The sequence below is a fragment of the Rhipicephalus sanguineus genome, unplaced genomic scaffold (assembly GCF_013339695.2).
Source record: "Rhipicephalus sanguineus isolate Rsan-2018 unplaced genomic scaffold, BIME_Rsan_1.4 Seq1820, whole genome shotgun sequence".
NCBI lineage: Eukaryota > Metazoa > Arthropoda > Arachnida > Ixodida > Ixodidae > Rhipicephalus > Rhipicephalus sanguineus.
Genome location: NW_023614704.1, coordinates 21 through 20,914, shown reverse-complemented (window position 1 = coordinate 20,914; position 20,894 = coordinate 21). Strand labels below are relative to the sequence as shown.

The following is a 20,894-nucleotide window of genomic DNA, read 5'->3' as shown; positions in this document are numbered from 1 at the left end:
ATTCCACGAATGCACCCCTTCAATTGCTACTGCACTTTCTTCTACCTACAACTGCCATTTGCAGACTAGAGCAGATGCACACAACCAACAACATTTGTAGCTGCAAATGCTTGCTCCTTTGTTATACTGAAATTATTTTTTTCATGTATTGCTCTTGTACTTGACATAAAAACAACAGAAATGGGAATGTCACTTGTGTTGTTTCTTGACTGAGAACCTGTGACCTTTGACTATTGTGTTGCTTCATCCCCTGACCTTTGCTTTTGCGATGCTCTGTCGCAAGAGTGTAGCTGCCTGTCTGTTGCCGATTCTGCATATGCTGCTTTAACGGTTCACAAAGTGACACACATGAATAGTTTACCGTGTACCTTCAGCATTTTTTTTACATTCACACAAATGGAAAAATGTAGTTGTTTTCAAATTGCAGCTACCCACCTACCAACAAAGCCACATATACCTGTACCCTCTAAACAAGGAAGCATGACGTTTCAGTTAATAAGGCAAGGACCAATGTTAATGGAGTGTGGATATTTTTCTCTCACCATGGTCTCCTTTCTTGTTGATTTCTCTTGTCATAAATGCTTGCACCTTAGCTGTTCTCACTTTATGTGTGCTTACTGGTATGAAGTTTATTTTGTGCCATTGAGAGCTGTTTTCACTGAATTTTGCCCGTTTTAAGACAGTTGCTAATATTTTCCTGTGATAGCCAGCCCGAATGACAAGTAGGAAACCATGCAGGACATGTGGTTCTTTTTCATTTGACACTGCAGTGAGCTTCCGACAGCTTTTGGGAACCCGGCAGCGGTGACTGCAATAACGATTTGTGTGCAGGAGGATCACCATTTGTTTTTGACTGCCTGCACGGGAAGGTAGGACGTAGTATATGACGTCACAAACACAGGGTGGTACGCATTCAAAGGTGTAATACGGGTCTCGCTAAAGAATGTTTAACCCTTTGAGGTGCAAAGCATGAGTTGGCAGTAAGCATTCCATCTTCGTCGTCTCTGTGTACCCTGTCCTCTTCGTGCTGCACCACCTTAATGAAAAATTTTGGCCGCTGTTCAGCCGCACATTAAAAAACAGGCCCGACAAACAATTTTTGATTGGCAATGGGAAGGATATAATTACAGAGCTCGTGCAGAAGTACAAGGAATCGTCGAAAAAAAAAGAAGATCGGACACAGTGTCACTCTCGAGATATCGCAACAAGACAGAGCGCGAAATTAACGAGGCTTTTCATATCAAGACGAAAGGGGACACGTGCGTCAGTGAACCTTCACTCGCTCTCCTGGACAAAGAGATAATGTTTTTGAGTAGTTAACTTGTACATTTTGACTCGTGGCAGATTCGTTTTTGCCTTTCACTCTTATGTGCACGTGATGGTTCTTGTTTTCTGTTTTCAGCTATATATTTCCAGGTGTAATAAATTTACACATAGTTGTTCGTCAGCGCTTGTGTTGTGTGTTCAATCTTTCTCCGTCCCGTTTTTTGCGCTGTTCCCCTCAGTGTCATGTACCAACTGGCCCTTCAAGAAACCCTTCTGCTTTTTTTTAACTTTGCACCAAAAACTATCAGTTCTTCAGTGTTCTCAAAACCATATGGCCTGAATAGAAATTGCCACGAGCTCATAAATTATGTTGTTTTAGTGGTGTAACAAGTGATGCACTGCATGTAAATTCGTTTCCTGAAATTTGAGCCTTCATTGAAATACTGGCCACAGACAATTACGAGCACTTTTTAACAGAAGATGCACTTCAAAGACCCATAGGCAAGGCCATACTCGCCAATTATTTTCGGCAAAAGTTCTGTGGGAATAGAGACACACTTAAAAGATTCGTATTAACTTAAGGTCGGAGTGTCACCCAGGAAGTGCTTTGAAGCATGAGCTTCACGAGTAAACCCACAATCAACATTGGAACAACAGGTTGCCCATATCCAAATTTGCCGAGAAATGAGTGTTGCTGAGAAACGGTAATAAAGAATTAGTGTATTTATTGCATGACATATGTTGCACAGTGAGGTTATTTCAGAGTTTACATTAATTACAGAATAATTGTTGCCATGCGAGTCCATGTACAATTCCTGATAGCCAGCACCTTTTACATAATGTTCAGCTTAGCTTCAGGCACGTGCAAGTGGGCATTGCATTAATAGACCGAAAAGCAGTCATTTATACTACCGTATTTTCCGGTGTATAAGACGCACCTTTTTTCCTAGATTTTAGCCGGTGCGTCTTATACAACGGTGCGTCTTATATACGCAAAAAGTTTCTGCGAGACCAATTTGTTTATATTTAATTTATGAGTACGATAAACAGAGCTCGAGAGCATTCGTAAAAATATATCTAATTTTGTTGTAACAATGAAGCGGCTGCGATCTTAGATGTCAGCTACTTGCTGTTCAAGCAGCGCGGCGACCACGGAGATTACGGCCGCAATAAAAGCCACCACTGTCGCGTGCCCCATTGTACTGTTTGAATTGTTTGTTCTTAAACGAAGAATTAAACCCACAGAACTGAGGCAATAAATAAAAAAGAGCACCACAACGGTCCATTGTAACGTTGTAGCGCCCACAATATCAGTTACAAAAGCGAAAGTACCACTTCATTATCATCATCATCAGTTTCTGTGTGAGACGTCGCTGCAGTCTAGCAGTAGTCGCACCTTCCGGCTTCCGGTCGCCATTTACGTTTTGTATGCGTGTGTAGGTGGTATCCGACGATCGTGTGATAACCGTGCGGCGCGTTCGTTGTTTATGTGTTCTCGCCAAGTCTGGTAATGCCCTAAAGGTATGGTAGCCACCATAGTACAGGCAGTGCCAACGATGTGCTTCAAGGTGCTTACAATGCTGCGTAAAAGTTACTCAGAGGCTGATGACGGCAACCCAGCGATGCTGCCAACCGAGGCGGAAGAACTTTTGACAGTGCGCCGGAGGATGTGGCTTCAAATCCAGTAGAATAAATAGTGATTTTCTGCACCTTAATAAAACTGCTGCTTACAGATATTCAGTGCCGTGCGTGACTACGCATTTCGCAATCAATGTGCTTTGCGTGGGTCATTGTGTTTTATCATGTCGACTGAGTTAAAAATAGGTGCGTCTTATACAAAGGTGCGTCTTATATATCATTTTTTCTTTCGAAAGTTGTAAAAAGTAGGGGGTGCGTCTTATACAAAGGTGCGACTTATACACCGGAAAATACGGTACTTGTACAAGAAATGAAAAAAAAATTGCCTTTTAGTACCCCTCATTACTATACAAAATGCACAAGGCGCCGTAATTGCCTGCCAACAGCACATTTTGAGAAACAAGCTGTTGTTTAGAGCGAAGAATTCTTTTTATGCTAAGCACATCTTATGCGGTAATAAATTTTTTGATGAAGAGCAAGGGCAAGCAAGACTTAAGAGAAGAATACACCACATCATCAACATGCTGCATGTGCACGTGTGCTGTTGATCATGCAGGATTTACCCCAGAACATTAGCCTGTAAGGTTCACTTTTGCTGGCCTCTCGCTGATGCGTTGTGGCTTGTCACTCATCCATGCTTCCATGTAGTGTGGCAACTGAAATTTGTCAATAAAAGACAATTATTGAAGCCACTCCCAGTGTTTTGTGTTCATAAACTGTAGATGGCACAGAATGATATGTAATGATGTAAGCTGAGTAATGTCAGTCACTGTCTACGCATGCTTGCAGTGCAGAATGCACAGATTCGTTAACCAGTATCTAAGAGGTGTTTCAAGTCAACTACACTACACTACATTTTAGTTATGCAGTGAAGCTTTGCGTTGAATTGTGGTAAAACACAAGCTAAGAAGGTCACTACATTGGGAAACTTTTTGAGACCATGGCTGTGCAATAAGAGACCTGTCCCACACATATGCAATAACTTTGGTAAAAGTAATGCGATAAGCATTCTTTTGATGACGTATGTGGCAAGGCAACCCAAAGTGACATCAAAGAGTTTTATTGCATGGGACGTACAGGTGTACGTTTAAGAACCCCAGGTGGTCAAAATTTCCGGAGCCCTCCACTACGGCGTCTCTCATAATCATATCATGGTTTTGGGACGTTATACCTCAGATATTATTACCATGCATGGGACATACATAGCTTCACATACCCAGTAACACTTGTTTGCAGGAAATGAGCTGACAGCCCATATGCAGCTACATACAGATTTTTAATAAAAATGCCATGACTGTCACGCCTCATCTTTTACAAAGGAACTCTATGCAGAGGTGGAAAAACTTTGGTGCACCTAAAGTTATGCTGAAATGAGCAATTAACATACACTCATTAATTAGCACTTTAATTATTAATTCGAGGGCAGTTGTTTATATGGAAAAACTGTAGCACGTGACAATTTATGGCATACCCATTTTTTAAAAATCCTGAAAAACACACACATCATTTGCGATATTAATCATCAAAACTGAAGGCTCCAATCCAGGCGATATTGAAACTGAGCACTCCAGGCGCACAGGAAATGCACCAGCTTTTATGTCAGAATGGAAGCTCATGTGACGAACTTTGAAAAAAGGCGCGTCGCAGCAGATTCTGGTCAGGAAAAACAACAAGTCTTCCCAATTATACTAGCACGCTTACAATCGGTCCGAAAGTGAGCGCACATGTTTAAAGAAAACTCTAATAGTAGCAGGGTTTGAGTAGCAGTAGAGTGCAAATTATAAGCGGCAAGATATGTTACACTTTAAAATTTGCCAAGGTTAGCTCTATAAACCCATATAAGATGCTTTTAAATTAAAAAAAAAGGACACTGACTGGGCTGCAGGCAATAGGCACACTCCAATTTGAAGCGTAGCTTCGCGGCAGTGTGCATTTTCTCTCAATAGGCAGTTTCGCAGCATAGCACCCCGACGCTGCAGTGAAAGTGTCTTTTCAGGCGGATTACAAGCGGTAAAATGTGTTTATTCGTTCGCTTCGAATACTTGGAAATTGTGGAAATTTTAAACTCGAATGAAAGCGAATTATACAAAAGGCATCTGGTAGAAACCGACTGAGCGATGTGTATTGACGAAATTAAATGACCTCAGCAAATTTAAGTTTTCCAGGCCTTGGAAGTGCTATATTTAAAATTCCAGCATTTTCAAGAGTTTTAAGGCGAGCTACGAACCATGCGCACATTCGATGATTGCTTGGGAAAATGTTGCAGCGCCCCTTTAAGAAATATCATATAGTAGACCTTGCACGGCCAGTTTCGGTTTCTCTTTTGAAGCATATCGTCAAACCGAAACTAGAGTTTACGAAAGCTACTACATCTAGCGTTTCAAGGTGTTCTTAATCGTGTTATAGTACTTTTTACGGTATTCACATGTATAACGTTTAGCGCAATGAAAAGCGACGAAACCATTTTCGCAGAGGCGTCAGCGCATGAACTTAAGACGGTTTGCGTGAGCGCGACGTTGTTTCAGAATAAAGTTTGTTGGAATAGGGCAGTTTTGCCTTTCTGAGTGTCCTTACTCGTGCAAAGCCTCTTTCACAGACAGCGCCGTTACGTGCAGATGCGCGATGTTCGTTTCTGTCTATAAATGGAATGCTCGAGTTTACTTGATACAATTCTTGTTCGCAAACCTTCTTAAACCATAGCTATCAACAAGGACTGTAGTTGAAAAAAGGTGGAAAACCGGTCTGCCAGTGACTCTCGTTGACATCGGCGTTTAACCTATGTTTCGTCGCCTTTTGCCCCCAAGGAATTCGAGCAGTGTGTGGTTCTCGTTATCGCACAAAAAAACATGGTACGGGCCTGCACTCCCATAGCGAAAAAAATAAAGAAACGGAACAACCACGTGTGCCGTAAACGAGAAACACTTCCGTCCACAGGACCACATATGGGGCCAATTTACGGGCGCGCACCCTTGCGCACGAAGCGAACGTGAGCTTCTCTCTCAGTGTGCGACTGGTTGTCGTCTGCTTAACAAACGTCGCCAGCTCGTGCATGAACCGTACTTCAGTGCACACGCTTCTCATCGCGGTGTTGCAATGACCAAACCTGAATGTCAATACTGCAGCCGACTGTTCACGACCAAGAACAATCTGAATAGGCACATAAACAACGTGCACAAGATCAACAATGCTCAGCCAAAATTCGACTGCGATCAGTGCGACAAAAGGTTCTTCACGTTGAAGGAACTCAAGTTGCATCACGTTAGCGAGCATTTTTTCAAGCCGGAGTACGAGAAGCATGACTTTCCGACAATGGCAGGTAAGGTGCTAGATCTTTTTTCTCAAGTGCTCAACTCTTGCTTTGCAAATATTCACGCGGACTTTATAATGTTAAGCTGCGTGCTGAAAATAAAACGAATCCAAAAAAATTAAATACTGGGTTTTTAATGTTTAACATGTTTTTACGAAACATGTTAAACATTAAAAGAGTTGACTGTTGGCCGATTTGGTGTTTTGATATAGAAACCATCGTAAGAAGCGCAACTAGACAGGACACACAGCAAGGAACAGACGAGCACAGGCGCACTGCTCACCTGTGCGCCTGCGCTCGTCTGTTTCTTGCTGTGTGTCCTGCCTAGTTGCGCTTCTTACGATGGTTTCTACGTTAGACATTCTACATATGATTACGAGGCATGTCGCAGTGGGTACTTTTGATTGATTTTGACCACTCGGGGTTCTTAAACGTGCACCAAAAAACTCGTTGCAAGGGCGTTTCGAATTTCGCCCCATCGACATTCGAGCGCCGAATCCAATTTCTTCATTTTACCATAGATATTTGCATTAGTGCTTGAAATGTGCGGATTTATGGTACCCATACGCATCGTACTTTTTGTCTCAAATATAATTAGAGTCAATGTATATAGCGCCACATTAAAGTGTCCCGACCATCGATGTTTGGAGTGAGTCAATGTATATAGCGACACATTAAAATGTCCCGAATATCAATGTTAGCATAACACAGGGACAGTTTCTCCAGGAGTATTTCTTTTTTTTTTTTGTGCCTAGCTCGTTCCTACCACCTGTCCTCGTTTTTTTTTTGTTTTTTTTTCTCGCGCAGTGTTTACCTCACACCAGGAGTCCTCGAGCTTATATGTAAAATTTCAAGCGCCAGCACAAAATAAGAATCAATTTGCTGACCTAAGTATCACACGTGAGAGCCAAGATTCCTCTAAATATAAAATTTATGTGCCAACCTCATAGTTCCAACCTTATCTACCGAATATCACTTTTTTTTTTGTGCGAGGCGAAGTCGAAGTGATTTGTAATGTGAGTATCGAATAATTTCGAAGCAGTAGGGTGTAAATTATAAGCGGCAAAATACGTTACATATTAAAGTTTGCCATACTTAGCCTATATAGGCACATATAACACGCTTTTCAAACTTTAAACAACAATAACAAAATAATAATAATAATAATAACAACAACAACAACAACAACAACAACAACAACAACAATAATAATAATAATAATAATAATAATAATAATAATACAGGCATAGTCGTGTGCAGGGTACACCAGTGGGTGCGGTGGGGGGGGGGGGGGGGGGAGTACCGCGGCGTTCTCCCATCCCCCAGCCCCCGTCAGTCGAGCCCGAAGGAAAACAAGCTCCGCCATATGGATGCAAAAAAAAAGGAAAATAAAGCGATGACGTGCTTCATTAGAAATGTAACATCAGGGGTCCTTGGTCGCCATTATCGTAAAAAAACAAAAAAAAAGCCATAACCCTACGAATTAAAAGATGACGTGAAAGGTCCTCCTCAGTAAAGGGATGGGGACGAATTGGCACCCCCCCCCCTTCCCCCAACCACCGTGCGCGTGCCTATGAGGTGCAGGTAATATGCTCACATAACCGTGAAGCCTGGCTTCATGGCAGTGCGAATTTCCCCTTACAAGGCGGTTTCACCGCATAGTAACACCACGCTGCAGTGAAACCACCTTTTCAAATGGGTTACAATCGATTATACTTACAATTTTCTGAAATTTTAAAGTAGCATAAAAGCGCTCGAATATTCTCACAAGCTTAATGTTAAACATATTGGGTTTCGTATAACTGCTCAACACGCATGGTTTCTTACTGCATTCTCTTAGGCACTTAAAAATAATTATCAGTTTGGGTAACACAGGCAAGCCTTTTACATTTAATGGGACTGGCGACAGATTTTTTAAAAGTCCCTCAAGGAATGTGTATTAGAAATTTTGATTAGGCATTAAAAGAATTGATTTGTTCAGAGGCTGGACTAACGAATTAGACTTCTAGTAAAGCTTCTGCCTAAGTGCAGCCGGAAGTCAACTGCATGTGCTTTTATGCGAGAACACTCCACAAACACGAATAATTTAATGCAAAATTTCTACATAGTGATAGATAAGATACCTAAAAAAAGGGAGTCATATTAATTGAATGCAGCATGTAAAACACCACCCTCCAGAGCATAAACCAATGCTTAAGACATTACTAGCGCAGCGTACACATCAGAGAATGCGTCTTCATGCTACTGTCATTTAGAAATTATGTTGTAGAGTTGACAAATGTGCACAATTTTCATTAGGTGTGTGTGTGTATACTCGAACACGAATCAAATGGTAGCTCTGCAAACAGTTTGATTTGTGAATCGAATATCTACTATTCAATTTCTAGAATGTAGTCACCGCTCAATAATTTCATCATTCCTATGGCTTTGCGGTAACGCTGCTCAACGATATTCAAGGAAAGCTCATATTTCTACTCCAGTTTTTACTATCCTGTGCTAATTCGGCTACTTAAACAAGCACACAATACAATTATTTACACAACTGTATCCCCAACTCCACTCCCCCAATACTGTACCAGGCAAACGAGAAAAAACAATACCCGTGACCATAGAGTTTTCAATAGATACACTAGAGGGAACTCTGGCGCTAGTGTCTATGGGAGCTGCAACACATGACGCTTCAGCCAGCATGGAAATGATGGGTAGTACACAGATCTGTGTAAAGTTCGTTCTTTTGGCCCCGTTGGGCTCCGCGTTGCCTGCATCCACTTTGTCGCAATATGGAGTTTACCAAAGTCAGCAGTTCCACTTCACCACTTTAACCTTTTTTAAGCTCACCAATTCAAATCTGGTCACGAAGTTCACAATGGTCCATTTTTTCCGAAACGAACACCAAAACACAGCAATAAAGAAAACCACAAGTGCGTTCGAAGCCGTAAGCACGAAGATTAGGCAAATCCCTGTACTACCTATCATTCGCATGGTGGTTGAACGATCGCATCGCCAGAGTTCCCTCTATGTAATTGTAGGAAAACTCTATGACCGCGACCACATTCTACAATGGAGATTTATTTTGCATCAAAACCTGTAAAAATTGAGGCCTGTCAAAAAAATTTTTTTGTGTGTTTGGCTTGACATTCGGCTTTTTTCTTAACTCAGTTTGGTAGTCGATTCGAAAGCTACTATTTGGTATTTGCATACCTCTCATTTTCATTATTTGAATGACGAAATGCAAGTGCAACACCACCAAAGGCCAGTCTAACGACGACTTTTCTAGAAGTTTATTTTGGAGACCCGCCAATGAGCTGAAAATTGTGAGCTCTGACAAGTGCTTAATGTTAACTTGCCATTTTATGTACTGCATTCACTGCTCTTGGAGATATATTCCAATGGAAAGGCCTGACAATGTGTCTAAAAAGCTGGTAATCAAATAGGCATTAGTTCCATTGGTCCTCGTAAGGAACGAATACAATCTTGCAAGCAGCCATCATAACTCTATTACGTTCTACATTTGCGCCACCACTATACTACAATGTGGTCTGTACCAGAAAGTGAAATGAAACGAAATATGATCTTTCAACCAAGTGTTGAACATATTAACAAAACACTCTGACAAATTTTCAGAATAGCTATTACATTTTGTTCATATACCACAGTTGATCCAGAAATAAGGTTCCCATCAATATTACAAATAGACAATATTATTTATTATCATAGTCATGTACATCATTGGAAAGAGGACACTTTGCTCTATATTCCGACATAAGCGCCATATTTTTCTATGCATTTTTGTAGACGGTGCTCCAATTTCAATATCCCAATGTCATAGAACTTCGCCGCCAACTCATTGAGGGAGCGTTTCACCTCTTCTCTGACTTCATCATCGCTCTGGAAGCATTGGCCACTCAAGTGTTCCTTTAACTTGGGGAACAAGTGATAATCGCTGGGCGCGAAGTCCGGACTGTACGGTGGATGGGCATGGCAGTCCACCCAAAGTCCACGGGTAAAGTACCTTTGGCGTGCAAAAAGGGAATGACGGAAGGAATCTCGCACTTGGCGGAAGCAACAATGGGCACCTCCACCTTGGACGGCTACTGAGCCAGGACTGAGTGGCGCAGCCAAGCGCGACCGGACGGAATGGAAAGTGGGGGAACAGCTGAGCACAACGGTGTTGATGGATTTCACCTCGCACCTTCCCGTGTGGCTGGAGCTCTTTGGGAACCTTATTTCTGGATCCACCCTCATAATAAACGAACCTTCACTGCTGTCTATTACTAGCCTTGTTACATTTATACTGCCCTTGTTAGAATGAAGCTGCTGATGCTGCAGCGTAAGTCACATTTTACAAAGCTATGACAGAATTAAAATAACTGTGAGGAGACGTCAGTACGTGAGTTACAATTGTGCACTATGTGTTGTTCAAACACCAGTGTTGTCCTTCCTCTTCATCCGTGTGTGAGCATCTTTTCCACGAAGATGATACATACCAACCAGCCCAACTATCAGCTTTGTTGCTATAAGGTCAACCTCAAATTAATAATGTGAATTAGTCTACAGTTTCTGTAATGCTGACTTTCTCTTTTTAGATCAGGAGAGTGCAATAAAATTTGCTAATTACACAGAGCATAAAGTAAAAATATACAAGAAATAAACCTATTGCTCAGACATGTATTCTTTGTTCCTTAATTCTCCTGCCACGTTGGTATGAAGGAAATAAAAAGTTCACATATTTCTTATTTCCTCTATTGCTACGGATTCTTCTTCACACATGCTGCACACATGTGGTAATGTTTTATGTTATTTTATGAACAGAATTCAAGTCATGGAAAGAAGAAGTAGAAAAGGACACTCGCAGCCGTTTCGTTGCAACAGGAAGTAAATGGAAAAGCAGCTCCTCAGGAAAGAAACTTTCCTACTTCATCTGTCACCGGTCTGGAGGTTATGTTTCACAAGGTATTGTACATTAATGAGACAACTGCTCTGGCTCGTGAGCATTCTCAGGACATCTTTTGTCCTACAACAATAAAAATCATCATCTCTCTTGTGTGCCCTTCCCTGCGTTAAAGCCTTCTGTCAGTAAAATAGTCAAGCACGCTGTAGCAGAACATAGTGTTTTTGATGGGAAAGCGGTGAAAGCTGAATTTTAAGGAGAAGTACTCAACCAAGCAAGCCAGACGACAATTATTGTGGAACAAAAGTGAGACTCCCTATGGTTGAAAACTTACTTTACAGTGAACCACCTGTGCAATCCTAGGATTTTGCCTATAGAATGCCTTTTGACACCCAAAGAGATATTTCAGCAGAAGTTTGTGAACTCGGGCTGCCTACACCATTAGCATGGTGCCAGTGCACCCAAAGCCACATAACTCTCACAGCACCATCAAAGTACAAGATTTTCAGACTATTTTGATCACGAACGGGCTCATCGTGATACCACGCAGAGATCTGGCTATGCAGCACATTACCCTGCAAAAGAGCCCCTCAAAGTTCTTGAACTGCCTTTGGTGTTGTATGTAAGCTGACTTTGCTAACATTATCCAATGGAACACAGCCCGACTTTTAGCTTTGTTAGAAGCAAAACGGACTGACAAGCCAGGTTGAGATATGTCAGAATGAACGACACTGCTAAACAGAACATGATACGAATACCAGCCCTGTGTCTTTGCCAAGGTAGCTTCAGTCCATCGATGGCAGTACTACAAACAGTACTCTGGTGACGAGAGTGTGCCTTCAAGGATCAAAACATGGCAAAACCACCTTGATTATAGCCTCACATCTCACGCATGCATACAATAAATGGACTGTCACAGAAAGGACAGTCTTGTCATGAGGACTGCCTTTTCCAATACATACACTGTGGCTACAATAGCTGCATTGCCATTCGTTTCATTACAACATAGCATGTAGCTCTCTAATTGATATGTACACATATTTTTTAGTGTAATTTTCCTCATGCACAGTTCATCCCAAACATTATGCTCCATTATGTTGTGCACTCAGCATCCATACCTTATGTACTTTTTTTTTTTGCAAGTAACGCTCACAACCACTTTTCGTGTAATTTTTCTTTCCAAATAAAAGTCACAACCACTTTCCATTATGAAAGCTTCATGTTTATGTGTGTTACTATGATCAAATTATCTTTTTTTTTCAATGCAATTTCACATGTCTAAAATTCCTGAGAAAACATCACTGCAAATCTGCAGATATTATATTGAAAAATAATGTAGGAGATTTACACCCGTCAAAATATAATTGTGTTCTTGTGCATGCCTATTTTTCCTCATGTGTTTAGCATTCTAATAGATGGTCAAGTACTAGCAAATGCAAACAATTTTACAGCAAAGCTGTCAGTCTCCAGATGGTTGGGATTTTTCAAAGTTCCTTCCATGAATTACTCATACAAAACAGTGTAGCACAGCACATAGAGCTATTAAGGTTTCTCCCTCACTTTATTAAATGCAGTAGTCCTTGTAATTAGTGAAATTTAGCTAATATACCCCATACCCAATCTGGTGCTGTGCCAGCATGTGCTTGAAATCAAGTCCACAAGTTTGAATAAACTGCTCGGTTTTGTTTCTCTTTCAGCTTCAGGGAAAAGAAGGGCAAAGCGGCCCTCGACCATCAGATGTGGGAAAAGATGCTTTGCAGCAATGAATGTGACAGAAAACAGCAATGGTGTGAGTGTGACATTCCAATCCAAGCACAGGGGCCATGACTTTGAACTGAACAATGTGTTTCTGTCTAAGTCGGAAAGAGCTACTATAGCAGGTAAGATATCAATGTTGCTGTGCTTTATTAACCCATAAAATGTAGTTCTCAGAGTTTCAACATCACAAATATAAAGCGGTGCCCATGCCAGACAAGGCAGAGTTTGGGGTCACCGACATCGAAACTGGTGGCCTATGGCTTCCGCAACTGTTTGACACGCACAAACCGGTGATCGTAGAGGCCTGGCTTCATTTTTTTTTTGTGTGTGATAACTTGCAACCTTACAATGCCAAGTGTCACTTGGTTGCTCCTGTCGTCGAGCTGTGTCCACCGAAAGACACAATGCACATGTCATTGTTGACGCCACTGCGCACACACGGACTACCCTCCCCAAAAAGGCCTTTTGGTGTGTTAAGGACTTACATCTGCATATTTCAATGTGGCTTTTACCCGCTGCAGGCTATTACACATAGCTAATCACACCTTAGCCCTTTGTTTACTGCTAAAATGGTTCTCATTTCTGTAGATTTTCTATATTTAAGATTCTCTTTCATGACCTAGCTGCAACATGTATTGCAATAGAATTATTGCCAGCTCATTATATTTTTGAGTGGAAGTGAAGTTACAGCAGTTACATTAGTTATACTTAAACCATGTACATTTTTTTATTACTCCCTCAAGCCAAGCTGCGAGAAGGTGTGACCATGGACGCACTATTGGATGATGTGCGGTCCAACCTGGATGATACATTCCACCGCGTCAACCTGTTAACCAAGCAGGACCTCCACAACATAATGAGGGATGCCAAAATTTCAAACACAGAACGCCTCCATGCCAATGACTATGTTAGCGTGCAGCTGTGGGTGGAAAGCATGCATGAAGAAAAGGATAATCCAGTGCTCTTCTTCAAACATCAAGGGCAACCTGACAGGTGCGATGTCCTTGACAGAAGAAATGAGGACACCTTGGATGACAAGGACTTTATGTTAGTCATAATGACATTACCACAACAAGACCTGTTCAGAAAGCTTGGGACCGATCGTGTATGTGTCGATGGAACACATGGAACAGCAGGTAAGCAATGCACTCATAAACAGCAAACCCAGCTCAATGGGTGATATTCTACAATGTTTAACAGTGCATGTGTACCTTTTCCACCAATGAGTAGCCTTAAAAAATGAAGTCAATACAAAAAAAAAGCCCAAAATGTGTTTCAACTAGCTTGTTTAGACCACCAAAACCTCCCCCCCCCTCCTCTTTCCCCCAAATCTTTTAGGCTTTGACTTCCAACTAGTCACGGTGCTCTGCGTAGATGAATTTGGAAATGGATTCCCTGTGGCCTATTGTATCACAAACCGCACAGACCGAAAGGCCATGCTGAGTTTCTTCCTGGCAATAAGATCCAAGACAGGCCCTGTCACTGCTAAGGTCTTCATGACTGATGACGCACCAGCATTTTACAACGCCTGGCAGGAGATCATGGGGCTCCCTCAACACCGCCTACTGTGCACATGGCATGTCGATAAAAACTGGCTGGAAGCCATAAACAAGCGCATTCATGACAAGAATTTGAGAGCCTTCACCTACAAGGTATGTTTCGTCTTATAACACAAATTCCATTCTAGAACGCATTACTGGGCTTATGGCAACAAGCTCTAAAAGGATGTTTCAGTGGCTCCCACTGCACTCTCGTAATCTGCGACCCTGTAATTGTCACGCAGCATTGAAAGGTATCATACAAGCTATTTTCCAAATTTTTTAACCAAATGATGGGGCCACCATTTTGATATTTCCACACGATTGTGCCGTGTGGTCATAGTTTGTAACCATGCCTGCTAAGTGCCAAGTGATTCTCAATCCAAAAAAAAGAAAACTGTATTCTGTTCTAATTAAACCAAGGATAAAACAGGCATGCAAAGTTTCACGAACAATGAATAAAGCACTGCCATGCAAATACAAGAAAATTGCTCACAATCAGTAACAGCAATCTGATGTAGTGCCATTGGTGTTCCAATGTGAAATTGAAAAAGTGGAAGTTCTGACTCATTTTATGCCTGGATTCCTCATACAACCGATGACTAGTACGACATTGTTCACTGTAATATTCTCCGCCTACAGCTAGGAGCTACAAAAATGAAAAACGAAAAGAAACCGCAGTAGTACAAGGTATGCTTAAAAAAAAGATTTTTCACAAGGTTAGAAAAAGTTTTTTACACAGTAACCCAAGTGCCCTTCACTGAATACAACGGTCCACATTCACCCGGCATCACATTCAAGTGATGTTAACGATTATGGGAATCAAGACCATGAAAAGAATTTCAGACAGATATGTGAAGTATAGTAGGAAAAAAATTCCACACTGCAACGAAGTGAGTTTAGGTTCCCAAATGACAATTCTGCCATATCATGATACTTGCAATACGCCATAAATAAAAACTTCCCATAAGTAAGAAGCCGAGAAAAAAAGAGGAGCTCAAATCATGTTCAAGCCAGCACAAAACACAAGGTTTTGGATGAAGTCACTGCAAGAGCACCGCACGGCTGCATCTTCTGGCCTGGCCTGAGACCAAAAAGTTTGTGTTCAGTACCGCCCGAGCCAGATGATTACAAACTAGCACTATACTCGGCTCAAGTCTATAAGATGTAGGCCCCGCCTGGCCCGATTCAATACATTATCTCTTGGGCCTAAAAAAAAGCATCGCGAAAAGTGTACAGAAATTGCATAATTGCATATAGCCAGTGCTAACCTATGGCGCTGAAACTTGGAGAATAACAATGAAACTCGAGAAAAGTTGCAGACCCTTGCAGTATGTGAATAAATTGAAAATGATAGGTATAAAATTACAAGACAGGCACAGTGGATCAGAGAACAAACTGGGGAAGGTAAGCTGGTATTCCAGTTTGATATTAGGCAAAAAGAAAGAAAAAGGAAAAAAAACGAGGGGGTGAGGGGGAGATCAGTGAACAGTTAGAGAAATGGAATGGACGCCAAGGGATAGGAAACACAGCCAAGAACGAAAGACCGCACGCATAACAAAAGAGCAAGCTCACGTAAGACAGGGTAAATTGGTGATCACTGCAAGCGGTATTCATCCTGCAGTGGACAATATGAGGTGCCACTCGCTGTTGCCGTCAAGGCAATACAGGGTGTAAGATTACCAACTGAACCCAAAAATCCACATCTCTCTGTGCAGAAACAAACAGATTGTTAATCAGTTCTTCCATGTGCATTTTCTGCTCTTGAAAAATGCAACCATGTTGTATTGAAATTCCTTTCACTGATTCCTCTTGGCGCTGCTATATGAAAGGTAACTCAGATAGCTGAAGACAATCTATAGCATGCTTTTTATTAAACTCATCCTTATTTTGTTCCAACACTGAATTTTTGCCACTTTGCAACTTCAGCCTTCGCTATTTTTCCCACTTGTCTAAAGCTCTTCTCCTAGTTGACAAGTCAGAACCCCAACAGTGTCACCTTGATATCAATGTTTGGTTGTCTGTCTGCCCCATCTTTGCAAAAATAAATGCAAGCTAGTGAACTAAGACTTTCATGGGGTTCAGTTTTACAGCCTACAAGATTGCAGAGTTGGAAATGGTTTGGCTAAGCCTATTATGGGCTGGATTAAGTCAACAATTGCTTACCCAGCTTAGGCATTTCCTTACTGAGCCCCACAGGCCATGCCAGTCAAGTGCTCTAGTCCTTGCTCTTATGTTTAATGTTTTGTGCAAATATAAAACATTCACGATTTATTATAATACGCACTGAAAATCAATAATCATGGTCATTTAAATACTCAATAATTATAAAATTATGATATCAAGCACTAAAGTGAAAAATATCATTCATCTTCACCGCTTTTTTCTTTTTTGCAGGCTCTTAGGACAATCATGAATGCGGAAGACGAAAAAACACTCAAACAAAAAATTGAAGACTTGATAAATGGTGTGAGAAAGAGTCAAAAGAAGATGAAGGTTTTTGCAGTTTTAGGGACTACTTTGCAAACCATTATGTACAGCGGGCGAAATGCTGGGCACTGTGCTTCGGAAAGACGCTGGATCAACACCACATGCGCCTTGAGCCATGCATAAGTTCTGAAGTACTGCTATTTGCATGGAAAAGTCACACACCGAGTTGACAAACTGATATCGGTAATTACTTAAATTTACAAGAGACAAAATATTTGACTGACTAGCCAAATTTGTCAAAAATGACAGAAAGCGATTTGAACGCCGAACTAGAGTCAGACACGCGGAGGGCCTGCACATCAAAAGATGCAACATCAACAATGTGGCCAACCACCAGTGGTCAGTGTCTTCGCAGACATACCCTGGGACAAGGTATGGCGTGATCCTAGAAGAAGCTGCACAGAGTCGTGCGTGTTTTGCATGCCCACAGTGCAAGGTGTGTGTACACAAGATCACATGTTCCTGTAGAGACAATGAACTGCGGAGAAACCTGTGCAAGCACATTCATGCCGTCATGACCGCAGCAGCAAGGAGCAGTGAGCCAGGCTATGGCAACAGCAACATGGACCCAGCAGAAACACCGGACATATCACAGGTGAGATTACAAAATATTGATCTGAATTCTTTTAACATTACAAAGGTTCTTGTACTATTGGTGCCAAATGAAACCTGAACAGTGGCAAGCATTAGAAATAGTATAGTGCGTGCTGTCCAGTCATCACCGTTGGACATAGGTAGTTCTGTGCACCTGTCAATGGTGATGACTGGACGGTGCACACACGTATATACCGTTTCTAATGCTTGCCGCTGTTAGGGTTTCATTTGATGCTGATAGTACATTTTAAGTGACACTCAAACACATCAGATCTCATCAATTCAGAAGCATGAGGAATAAATAGTTTGCAATAGACAAATGTACAATCTGGAGACAGTGGGGAAAAAAATATTTCATAAAAATGACATACTAACTTTGTAGCTGTCACAAAAAGCATGTTTGTTCCTCCAGAGCGCACCAGTGATATTTACAGAGGTCAAATAAACATTCCTAAAAAAATAAGCTGTGAGCAGTTGCAGAAACGATGCAGTTCTACCTCATTGTGCTTTCAAGATGGAAACCCTCCAACTCAGGTGTATTTTCTAATTTTCTACATGTGAACATGAGTATTTCCATTTCCACACAGTTGCCATACTGTCTAGTTCAATTTTTCTTACCAAACCCAAGCCATTTGGACTTCTTTTTTTCTTTTTTGACTGGATGAGATCAGAGGTGCAGAGCAGGGTCCTTCATTCTGATTAGTGTAGTTCTTATAAATGCTTCTTTTAACTCTCCCGAAAGGCTTGAGTTCAACCACTATCACTCCTAAATGGCTAAACAGATGGCGCTCCTCTATCTCTGCTTTGTACTTCCATTTTCCAAACATTGTGCCAATAACAACATGTTAAGCAAACATGGCTAAGCAGATTCACTTAGGACCTTACATATCAAGGAGAATATGTGTAACAAAACACAATGTGACAACAGAAGGTCAAAAAGCACACTTGGTATTGTGCAGATTAAGTACGAAACGAATAACTGGAAGCAGTGTGAAAAAAAAAAAAAAACGAGGAAAATGATGAGGAACAAACACAAGATGAGCGTTGAACTTCCAACTGAAATTTTATTGAAAAATCACCACGGTCACAAGAAAAACATGCCAACATTGAACATAGATGATAGAAATCCATAGAAAGAGACAGAAACATATAGAAAGAAACAGACACGAAAAAGAGATAGAAAAACAGAGAAGCACTCGTCCTGTTGTGTTTGTTCCTCATCTTTGTCCTAATTTTTTTGTACTGCTTAAAGTTATTTGCAAGATGGACTGACTCGCTCAAACCAACAAATCGTTGCTATCACAAATAAGAAAAATGTTTCATAGGCAATGTCTTGCTCTTAGCCAATGTTCTATAGCTCTTTTTTGCAAAAGGGTGGTGTTAATGTCAGTGTCCAGACACATGCTAAGCCACACCTCAAAACATAGAATCACACCTCGTAGAACTTAAAGCAGCCATTGAAATTAACTAGAGAGTGTCATGCTGCTATCTATAATGCAAGGCATGAGACGGGTGCCACACTTCCACGGAATATTGAGAATAACCAGTCACAAGAAACTGTAGAGATACTACTGCACATGCAGCAAGACTGGCATAGCTCAATTACACAGGTGCCATCATGATAGCAGGAGAACCAGACTTGTGCAAGTAATATAGCTAACTGCATTACTATATTTTATTTTTTTATGTTGGTGTTTAATGTCCCAAAACCACGATATGATTATGAGGGACACGGTAGTGGAAGGCTCTGGAAATTTCGACCACCTGGGGTTCTTTAACGTGCACCTCAATCTAAGCACACGGGCCTCAAGCATTTTTACCTTCATCGAAATGCGGTCGGGATCGATCCCGAGACCTGCGGGTCAGCAGTCGAGCACCATAACCACTAGACCACCGTGGCAGGTCTAGTTCACTGCGGGCTGGGGTATGTGATAGTCAGATGCATCTCTTTGCGCAGCGCTTTTTCATTAGTGCACAGGTTTTTTGTTTCCCATGAACAGCAACAGTAAAAAATGGTGCACATGTATAGGATTCCTACTTAAATTGGCGCGACACGACGCATAAATGTGCTGAGAATTCAACATTTGAAGAACATCAATAACGTAATGTGAAAAGCCAGACAGTGCACGTCACACATGTACCAATGTTTGTCCAACAGACACTCTAGTTGATTATCAATAGCGTGCACATTTGCAGTTGGCTACCGCCGTACATTTCTTTCAACAGAAAACATTTGAGCTTCGTCTGTGCAGTTTCACCCCTACATCTCTCCTACTTTGCAGCACTGCTCTTCAAGCACAAGTATTTGAGGAGCTTTTGCCAACAAAAATGAACAAAACAGGAGTTAAAAACATTCCTGCTTTATTTTATGGCCTGGCATTCACTATTTTTCAGCGCGAAAACGTGAACTCCGTGTGACGGACCAGCACAGGTTCTGTGCAGCTTTTCTATTTTTGTGTGACCGCTGTTCTTGGTACGCTGGAACCACCACCATAGGAAAAGACACACAAGTACGCGCGCTACTAGTTCACCCGCACATTTTCATTCCTAGTGACCGAGCAGGGCTTCTACTGCCAGCTCGATTTACTTTTGTGACGCTAGACAGGTTCTGTGCACGTAAACGGCAGAACGAGATCCTCGAAAATTCTGCGATACTGCTCACAACTCCAGCTATGCGCCACTAAGCTTTCTGCACGAAGTCCGCTGATAGACGCCATCAATATTGAACTACAAATTTGACTTGCACCTCTATCAGTAACGGTTCAAAAAATAAGGCAGAATATAAGCGCCTACCTTCTTGCCTCACTGTGCACACCAACACATCAAGGTCCTTCCAGGAGCATGAAGCCGGGTGCTGGGGGCGGTGTAACATTAGCTTCGGTGAGTTTCACTACTTGAATTCGAAATTCTATAAATTGGATAAATTGACGCCGCGTTTGGCTTTTCCGTCACTTTGGAGGCGGCATATTTGTTTAAACTGCTTTGGATATGGATCGAATTGGCTATGGATGCGCGCGCCCCTTGCCAAAGTCGCAATAATGAAACGAAAAAAAAAAAATATTATGCTGTTTGAGCGAAGGCGATTTGCTTTCGTGCACTTGCCAAAATACACTCAGTTCGTTATTGATCAAAGTAGCACGCTGAACTCGCACTCGCGCACCAGACTCGAGGCACGGGGAAACAAAAAAATACACACACACTGGGCGCTAACTTTGAACTGATTTTTAATTGCAGGAGCACAGCACACAGATATGCTTTATTGGACTAACACACCACGTGTTTCAGAGCATCCTGATAACGACATCCGCTACATGTGTAGGACCGCATGTGATAAGCAACTATGCCATGCGCACAAAACTTTTATATGTATTCGGGTTTTGTTAAGTTCAGAATTGACTGCCAGGCAGAGTCC

General features: G+C 41.6%; 1 protein-coding gene across 1 annotated transcript; it reads left to right on the top strand.

Moving 5' to 3' along the window:
- Positions 1–5,997: 5,997 nt before the first annotated feature.
- LOC119376663 (uncharacterized) lies at positions 5,998–17,483 on the top strand (the record flags this gene model as incomplete). Its single annotated transcript, XM_037646418.1, has 6 exons — positions 5,998–6,220; positions 11,024–11,164; positions 12,800–12,982; positions 13,604–13,996; positions 14,199–14,512; positions 17,319–17,483. Coding segments are annotated over exons 1-6 (1,419 nt in total), but the record flags the coding sequence as incomplete, so codon positions are not given.
- Between the last annotated feature and the right edge of the window lie 3,411 nt (positions 17,484–20,894).